A 9,387-nucleotide genomic window follows, 5' to 3' on the forward strand; every position below is an offset into this window, starting at 1 on the left:
CTTTGATGTATCCTCACATAAATCACTGTTTAAAAATAAATCTTGCAAAAGATGATTATAAAACTCACATCAGTCCTCAGACAAAGGACCGTTGGTATCTAGAAAATTAACAGAAAGGATATCGATAAGAATATCAACATCATTTATTTTAAAATTCACCACATCACCATCAAGTTCCATAGAAAGTGTACCAATAAAAACATCAATTTTCATTTTAGCAGTTTTCATAAATGGCCTTCATAGAATGATTGATTTTTTTTATCAAATACGTCCACATTGCTCATGTCCAGAATTAAAAAATCAGTGGGAAAAATTAATTTATTCACTTCGACTATAACATCCTCCAATACACCTTTTGGGTGTACTGTTGAGTGATCAGTCAACTGAATGATAGTCTCGGTCTTATTTAAAGGTCTCAAATATAATTTTTCAAAAACATAAAATGGGAGGACATTCATGGATCCCATGAACCGAGTGTGCAGGCCCATGTTGGATCGATCGGTGATTGTCTTCATCGATGACATTTTGGTCTATTCGAAGACCAGACAGCAGCACGAGGAGCATTTACACGAGATTCTTGGGGTTTTGAGGATGGAGAGGCTCTACGTCAATTTCTCCAAGTTCTACTTTTGGTTGCGCGAGGTTCAGTTTATGGGACACCTCGTCAACCAGAACGGTATCTTGGTCGACCCAGCCAATATAGAGGCGGTGATGAAGTGGGAAGTGTCGAGATCTCCATCGGAGATTCAGAGCTTCCTCGGTTTGGCCGGATATTATCAGAGATTCATTAGATATTTCTCCAAGATTGATGTTCCTCTTACCAGGTTGACAAGGAAGGATGTTGTGCTTAGTTGGGGCCCTAAGCAGCAGGCATCATTCGAGACTCTCCGCTAGAGACTATGTGAGGCGCCGGTGTTTGCCCTCTCTGAGGGAGTTGAGGATTTCGTATTCTACTGTGATGCATCCATTGCAGGTTTGGGTGTTGTGTTGATGCAGAGAGGGCATGTGATTGCATACGCTTCGAGGCAGCTGAAGCCTTACGAAGCAAAGTATCCCACTCATGATTTATAGTTGGGGGTGGTGGTCTTCGTCCTCAATATTTGGCGCCACTAACTCTATGGTGTTCGGTGTACCATCTACACATACCATAAGAGCCTGAGATATCTTATGGATTAGCCTAACCTGAACATGAGGCATCATAGGTGGTTGGATGTAGTGAAAGACTACGACTGTGAGATTCTGTACCATCCGGGAAAGGCAAATGTGGTGGCCGACGCATTGAGCTGGAGGGCAGTTAGTTTCCCGATTCATGATGTGTGTATAAGGATGAAGGTGATGACCCCAGTCTTGGAGATTATCAAAGAAGCGTAGTCAGAGGCCATAAAGGAAGAAAATCGGAAAAGTGAGCGGGTGATCAACTAGATTTCAGCCTTTGATATCGACAACCGAGGGATTTTGACTTTTCATGGGCGGGTACCTTATGTGGGAGGGGCCTGACAAATTTTGATGGAGGAGGCCCACAAGTCGAGAGTTTCCATCCATCTAGGGGCTACCAAGATGTATCTCAACCCGAAGCATAGTTACTGGTGGCCATGTCTAAAGAGAGATGTGACCTGGTTTGTGGAGCGATGTTTGACAGGTCGGAAGGCCGAGGCCGAGCACCAGCGCCCTCATGAAAAATTTCAGCCTTTGGAGGTTCCCCTATGGAAGTGGGAGCAGATCACGATGGATTTTATTACGAATGCGCCGAAGACTACGAGAGGTGTTGACGCTATATGGGTGATAGTGGATCGTTTGACGAAGAGTGCTCACTTTCTAGCCATTAGTGAGAGTTCTTTAGCAGAAAAGTTGGATGAGATTTATGTTCGATATGTGGTGGATCGGCATGGGGTGCCAACTTCGATTGTGTCGGACCGGGATGTGTGTTTTACTTCCAGGTTTTGGAAGACATTTCACGAGGAGTTGGGTACCCGGCTACACTTCAGTACAACATATGATCCGCAGACTGACAGGCAGAGCAAGCGAACTATTCAGACGCTCAAGGATATGTTGTGTGCTTGTATCATTGACTTTGGTGGGAGTTGGGACTCCTATCTCCCGTTGGCTGAGTTTTTCTTATAACAACAACCATCATGCCAGTATCGGCATCCCCCTTTGAGCTTTTGTATGGAAGGAGATGTCGGACTCCTATTTGTTGGGGTGAAGTTCGGCAGAGGGTCATAGGGAGCATGAAGGTAGTGCTCAAGACGACCGAGCTTATACAGAAAGTTAGATAGAGATTGTTGACGGCTCAAAGCCGCCAGAAGAGTTATGTGGATAGGCGACGCTCTGGGCTAGAGTTCCAGGTGGGGGATTTGGTGCTTCTGAAGGTGTCACCCTGGAAGGGTGTTATCCGCTTCAGAAAGTAGGGCAAGCTAGGCCCCCAATTTATTATCCCTTTCCGAGTTTTGGATCGTGTAGGAAAAGTGGCTTACCGATTGGAACTGTCGGAGGAGTTGAGGCAAATTCATGATACCTTCCACGTCTCCCAGATGAGGAAGTGTATAGCTGACGAGACAATTGTGGTCCCTTTAGAGGACGTTCAGGTCGATGATCACCTGAATTACGTTGAGAAGCCCGTGGCAATTCTGAATCGACGAGTGAAGACCTTGAGGAACAAGGTGGTGGACTTGGTCAAAATTTAAAGGAAACACCGGAAGGGCTCGGAGTGGACATGGGAACCCGAGTCTGAGATGCGTGAGCACTATCCTGAGCTATTTCCCGAGGATGACTTCGAGGACGAAGTCTGATTCTAGTGTGGGAGAATTGTAACATCTGATTACCAGATATTATCATTTCTAGTTCTTAACTTTATCAAAGTTGCATAATTGGTCCCTTGTGGTAAACGTTTCACGTTTTAGCCGTACGCTGGGTGTAATTGAGGATACGCACAACGTACTCATGTGATGCGGGATCACGAATATCCTGCTAGTACGTTGGGCGTACGTGTGGTACACCGGGTGTACTGGCCCAATCACTAAACCCTAATTTTAAGGGTTTCTCCCTATTTAAATAAACTTATACCTCCCTTGGACTATCCTTATCATCTACCATTCCCTCCTCAAACCCTAATCTCGAGTCTAAGCTTGTTAGTGAGAGCTTGGGAGCTTATTGAGTGATTTTGGTGCATGTTGTTGAAGAAGAAGGCTAGAGAAGAATGAGTTGTTGTTTGCAAGCTTGAAGACCCAGAAACCACTCATCATTGTGCATCTTTTTCAGGTATAAAGTTTATACCTTGATGAGTTTCCTATTTGATCTCCATGGATGAGTTTTATAAGCTTTTTGTCCCCAAGTTTGGACCTCTATGAGTTTGGAGCACTCCAGAGAATATTAGTTGTCCTTTCATGAATTTTAGGACTTGTAGATTCATAAAAATGGTTGCTTGATCATTTCCTATGGCCCATGCATGAGTAAAGTGAGTTAGAGTCTGAAGAAAGTTAGAGTTTGCTGCATTGGGTCCTTTCTAGCCATGCAAAGGCTTAAAGTCGACGACTTTATGGAGTAAGACACCCTAGGATGGTCAGATCTGAAGTAGGGTTAGATGTCTTAACAGATTAAGTCACAAAAGTTGGTGAAAGTTGAATCAGACGGAGTACGCTGTGCGTACTCCTGGCTACCCCCGTGTAGCCGGTTCTGTCCCCGATTGGTCGTTGTTTGAGTAGTACGCCCGACGTAAAAAAGAGTACGCTCGGCGTACACGTTGGGCAGGTGACTTTCGTTGACTTTTGACTTTTGGTCAAGATTTAGGGTTTTGGACCATGGGAGGGGCAAAATGGTATTTTTTCCCATAAAGGACTTAGTTGTGGGTTTTGGACTCGCGAGTTGAGTTATGGAACTCAATTATTAATTAGGGTTAGTTATTTCGTTGATTAGGTAGATCCTAGTTCCGACAGTTCAAGTGTGAGATTTACTTGTCGTCAGTATCAAGTGAATCTCCGCACTTATTCTTACATGTGCGGTAGAATAGCTGTATTTTTTTATGACCAACTGGGTCTACTGCTATTTTTCTATTATGATGTTATGTGTGACTGAGACTGCGGATAGTCTCCAGGGTTGTTGATAACCCATAGGGCGTGTTGTTGCCCACTGGGACTGTTGATAGTCTCCAAGGTTTCCGATAACCCATAGTTGTTTATTTATATTGTGATGTATGTGGTATCTTAGGGAACTCACTAAGCTTCGTGCTTACAGTTGTTGCTTTATGTGTTTCAGATACTTATGAGGACCGCGGGAAGGCGAAGGTCTGATTGTACACACTCGCTGGGAGATTTGTTACTGGGACAGTTTGAGATACTTTGATATTCTGTGATGATGTTTGTTTTAGACACTTATGTTTTTGGATGAATTGGTTTGTGAAACTTTATTTTGGGAAATTAAAAATTAAAAAAAAATTGGTTTAAAATTTGAGGTGTTACACATATTCTTGTAGGATTTGGGCTTTTATCAGTCAGATGCCCAATTTTTAAGCAGATTTTGTACGACTTTGTCGCAAGCACGATTCCTTTTTCTTTTGTGAGCATCAGAACGGATTTTGTCAGTTCATAAATTTAGGCTTCCAATTGAAGAGAATTAACTTCTTTTACGCCTCGTTGTTTATCAACGTACCACTCTTGGCTAATTTCTCGATGAACTCTCGGATCTGAGTCGGTGTCGTATCGCCTAAGGATCCGCCACTTAAAGCATTTATCATCTTCTTTCAATGGATGTCAGGCTTTCACAAAAACACTAATACAATAGATAATCATTGATTCCATGTTGTGGACACTGAACAAGCAGCTTTTTGAAGCGCTCCCAGTATGTGTGTAAAGCCTCTCGTTTTCCTTGTTTAATTCCAAGGATCTCTAGGCAAAGATTCGAAAGTCGTGCTTCCGGAATGTATTTTTCCAGAAATAGTTTTGCGAGCGCATTCCACGTGATTATGGATCCGATGGGAGATCGTACAACCATTCTTTTGCTGAATCTTGAACTGAAAAGGAGAATGTCCTTAACTTGATTTGGTCCTCTAGTGATGGCGTGCGACTTCATTCTGAAATAGAAGACATGAAATTCCTTGAGAAATTTATGCAGGTCTTTGTTTTCTAGGACTCGGAACATGGGAAGGAGGTGCATTAACCCAGATTTGATTTCGAAGTTATGGGCATCAGGAAAGGTAATACAAAGAGGCTGCTGAGTAATCTCTTGGATGACCCATTGTCTGAGAGTCCTTTCTATAATATCTCTCATGGTTGTGGTGGTGGTAGAAGAGTCGGAATCAATATCAAAAGATTTCGTATATTCATATTTTTCGAAAGGTGGTGGGAAAGGTTTATTTGCACTGTGAGTAAGTAATGATGGCGGTGCGTTTAGATAGGATGAAAAAAGGGGTTTTGGTTCGTTCCACAAGGGACTGCCTCGTGGGTCATTTTTCTCCGAGGCTACAAAAGATGACGAAGCAAAGAATTTGAAATGCCGCTTCTTTCTTCATTTTTCTCGCAGTCTTCTCTATTTCTGGATCAAATCTTAGTGGTGTACCTATACGTGAAGATCCGGGCATAAAAACTATTAGCAATATCGTGTCCCCGGCAACGACGCCAATTTGTTACACGCGTCGTTAACATCTAAACAAATAAAAATCACTGCTTGGTTGCACTAATGGGTAGCATGGGGAAGCATGGTCGAATCCACATTGACACAACCTAAAAGTCAATGCCTCTTTGCGTAAGGCACATACTAAAATGTGAAAAGGGTCTTTTTTGTTCAAAATATTAATAATTAAAATTGCAGTGAAATAAAGTAAATAATTTCAGTAATAAAAAGCGTTTCAGTATTGCTATGACTTTCCTAATTATGCAATCAATCCAGATCTGATTATTTAATATGTGTTCTATCTAAGCTGGGACTGAAAACTACTAACAAGCTCTAGTAAGTTCTATTTTACCAAATTAATTAACTAAAACAATATCCTCAGTTAATCCTAACTTTTTACTAACATAATTAAACAAGCTCTTAATCAAATCAGAAAAGCAACATTATGAACACTGTAAAATTCTCAGCAATATTCAATGCTTCTCACAAGCTCGGAAACATAAAAATATATGATTTTCAGTTTATATAAGAATTAAATCCCAACACGGAACCAATCTAATACTTGTTACTTATTACCAGTTTATCAAACCAATTACAGATTTCAATAACTGATTTACTAGAATGATTTAATCATAATCAAATAATCATTCTAAAAAAACTAAAAATCAAACATTCAGGAAGCATAAAACGGAAACCACTATATAGAAACACAGAGTAAAAACCAAATCTAATGATTAATCACATAAAAAAGTATTGATCTTTTGCAGAACTGAAAACTAAAGTTTTATCCGGACATGACACGAGTGGATACCAGTTGCAAAGCCGAAATGCAAGATTCTATTTGTTGGATTTTAGCAGAAGCTTCTCTTGATATTTGATCATCTTCATCATTTTGATTATATAAAGTCAGTGATTCCGGAAAGTCAACTGTTGATGAACATGGGAATCTTCCAACTCCAACTTCATAGGTAGTTGGGTTATTTTGATCTTCCCAACTTCTTTTATGATTTTGACGTTGGTTATCTTGAACTTGACTTAATTCTTTGGTCAACTGTTTGACTTTTGGTCTTTGGCATACACGGCATCATTTCGGTTTGACATCTGGTTCATCTGCTAAGATTCCTTTTGACTGACCAAAAGAAAATTCTTGACTTCTTGGCTCATTGAAGATCCCTTGACTGGTTCTTAAGTCAAGATTCTGCAGACTTGGAAATTGGGTAGTTGACCACAGGTTATAGTAAGATGGTCTGAATTGAGTACTTACCATCTGATCATATAACCAATTACAATTCTAGTGTCGATTTTATATTACTTTCAGAAAGAAAGAAATTTCAAGTCATTGAATACCTTTGCATGAGCCTCAAAAGCTTTTTTGGCACTAGCATCCAGTAGATTTAGTAGTTGTTGTCTTGCGTTCTTGTCCAACTATTCAGAAGAAACATAAATAGAGGAATCGATTAATTGGCATATGAAAGAAGAAAGAACACAGAAACATAGATGCTGCAATGAACGTAGATCACAAGAGAGTCAGGCAGATAGATAATTGTACATCTTTTTCCTTAAATGTTGGATTCTTGATGAATCAATTGGCATCAAGGATTCATTTTTTGTAAAATGCAAAGTGTTCAGACAAAACCTTATCAAATTGAAGTTTTGGAGAAGAGTACGACAGACAGACGCAAAAAGACTTACATTTTCAGAGGCACGTTGTTGGTCGTTTACAAGAAGACCATATAATCGTCTCAAGGAGAGTAGCTCTGATCGTAGGTCCTCTGGATCCATCATCTGTGACTAGAACTCCGCAAAAACTGAAAGAATTCTACGATTAATTTAAGCCAATGATACTTCTTATGGCGATATTGTTTTCTTATCACATTGTTAAAAGATAAGAGAAGCACAGAACTGGTTCCACTTCACGATAGGATTTCCTTCAGAAATTTGTTTCAATTCATTATCTATCCACAATCTGATCGTCGGAGACTTATAGGGCTAGAGGAGAACGCTAAATAGTAAATACAGTTAGACTGTTGAATTTACAAACACAAATGAAAGAAAAAGTAAATATTAAAAGTGGTATTTCGAAATCTGTCTCCAGAAAATCAGGGAAAAGAAGCCAAATTCATGGAGGGGGAATACGATCAGCGAAAATCAAAAGCCATGTTTCTGTAATCAAGTAATCAATTTGTGTACAGATTAGAATCCCAAGTACCTTCAATATCGCAAGTTAATGACGGACCACACAGCCAAAACAAATGTACAGATAATTCGATCGTCGTACAACGTAAATTCTAAGAGTGAGACCGACAATTTCAGGTTTTTTCTGGTCTAAACTTTAAACCCATTCGATAACTGCTGCCATTCTCTTGAAAAGAATTCTTATACTCCTTACATTTGCCGGGAAAAACAATGAAGAGCCCCCTCTTTTTCACAAAATCACACAACTATCACTATATTGCACAAAATGGTCCTTATGTTTGACAAAATCTTAGAAATGGTCATTGAATTCCATAAAAATATAGAAACGGTTATGCATTTCACAAAAATACAGAAATGGTCCCTTACCAATAGCAGAATTACAGAAATGGTTCCATTTTTTTTTCACAAAAAAATCAGTGTTGCAGAAATCGGTCTTGGCGGCCGATTAATCGTTTGGCGGCCTCGAACCGATTACGATTAGGGTGCTTGGCGGAAATTGGTCAAAATCGGTCAAACTCGGGCTTGGCGGTCCTTAGCGGCCTTGGTGGTCCTCGGTGGTCATAGGCGGGAAATATTTAAAAAATTCAAAAAAAAAATAATTTTCAAATATTACACCAAAATTTTAAAATTTTAAATTTTTAAGCTTTCAAATTTTAAAATATTATACTAAAATTTTAAAATTTAAAATTTCCAAATACTTATTTTTTTAGGAAATATTAATTTTTTAAATAATTTTATTAATAATTTAGGGTCCCCGATTAATCATCGCCAAGTCTGATTAATCGCTTATCGCCAGTCGACCGCCAAGCTACCGCCGAACGATTTTTACAACTTTGCAAAAAAATACATAAATTGTCCCGGCCTAATAGCGAAATAACATAAATGGTCTCCATGTTTCACAAAATTACAGAATCAGTCTCTACCTATTAGAGAGTTTATAGAAATGGTCCATTGGTTTCATATAATTTATATAACTGGTCTTCGTGTAAGGGAATATTACGTAATTAGTGTCGAAAATATATGATTAATAAAGTTGTTGTAACGCACGGGTCATCCCACTAGCTAGAGTAAATTACATGAATGATCCATATGGTTTAGGATAATCTGTGTGTTTGGTCACTAACTCATTTTTTCACTCGAACGATCCCCATAGTATGGTTAAGTTTCAAGTTTGGTCTATAATTGATCTAAAAATACTACTTTACCCTTATTGCTTTATGTTATTTTTTATATTATTAACCTATTAAAATATAGAATAAATTGCAAAAAAAAAGTTATTATGTTTAAAAAAAGAAACTGATTTTGACATTGCGTTATTTTGTTTTCAGTTTAGTCAATAAGTTTTCTATTTTTTTTTTCAATTTAGTCACAAAAAATCGAAACACATAATACTTTGCTTTGTTTGATGTTCTTTGAAACAATATTTTTGTATAATAAAGTTAAGTGAAGAAAAATCATATCTGAAAGAACCATGTAATCTAAGTTTTGGGTATATGTTCATTTTAAAGTACTTTAATAATTTGAAGTTGGATTTCTGGTGGCCATGGCGTGGCCAAGGCAGGAGTTTTTGTGGCCTTTAAGTTGACG

General features: G+C 38.9%; 1 protein-coding gene across 1 annotated transcript; it reads right to left on the bottom strand.

The window, feature by feature from the left end:
• Window positions 1–6,356: 6,356 nt before the first annotated feature.
• On the bottom strand, window positions 6,357–8,035 carry LOC145134514 (uncharacterized). Its single transcript, XM_079069349.1, has 4 exons — window positions 7,814–8,035; window positions 7,297–7,606; window positions 6,952–7,029; window positions 6,357–6,871 (listed from the first exon to the last, which is right to left on the bottom strand). Exons 2-4 carry the CDS (start codon window positions 7,387–7,389, stop codon window positions 6,689–6,691), a joined length of 354 nt encoding a protein of 117 aa, XP_078925475.1. The 5' UTR covers window positions 7,390–7,606; window positions 7,814–8,035; the 3' UTR covers window positions 6,357–6,688.
• Window positions 8,036–9,387: the final 1,352 nt, after the last annotated feature.

This window comes from Lactuca virosa, chromosome 8 (genome assembly GCF_052849685.1).
Source record: "Lactuca virosa cultivar CGN04683 chromosome 8, Lactuca_virosa_CGN04683_v6, whole genome shotgun sequence".
NCBI lineage: Eukaryota > Viridiplantae > Streptophyta > Magnoliopsida > Asterales > Asteraceae > Lactuca > Lactuca virosa.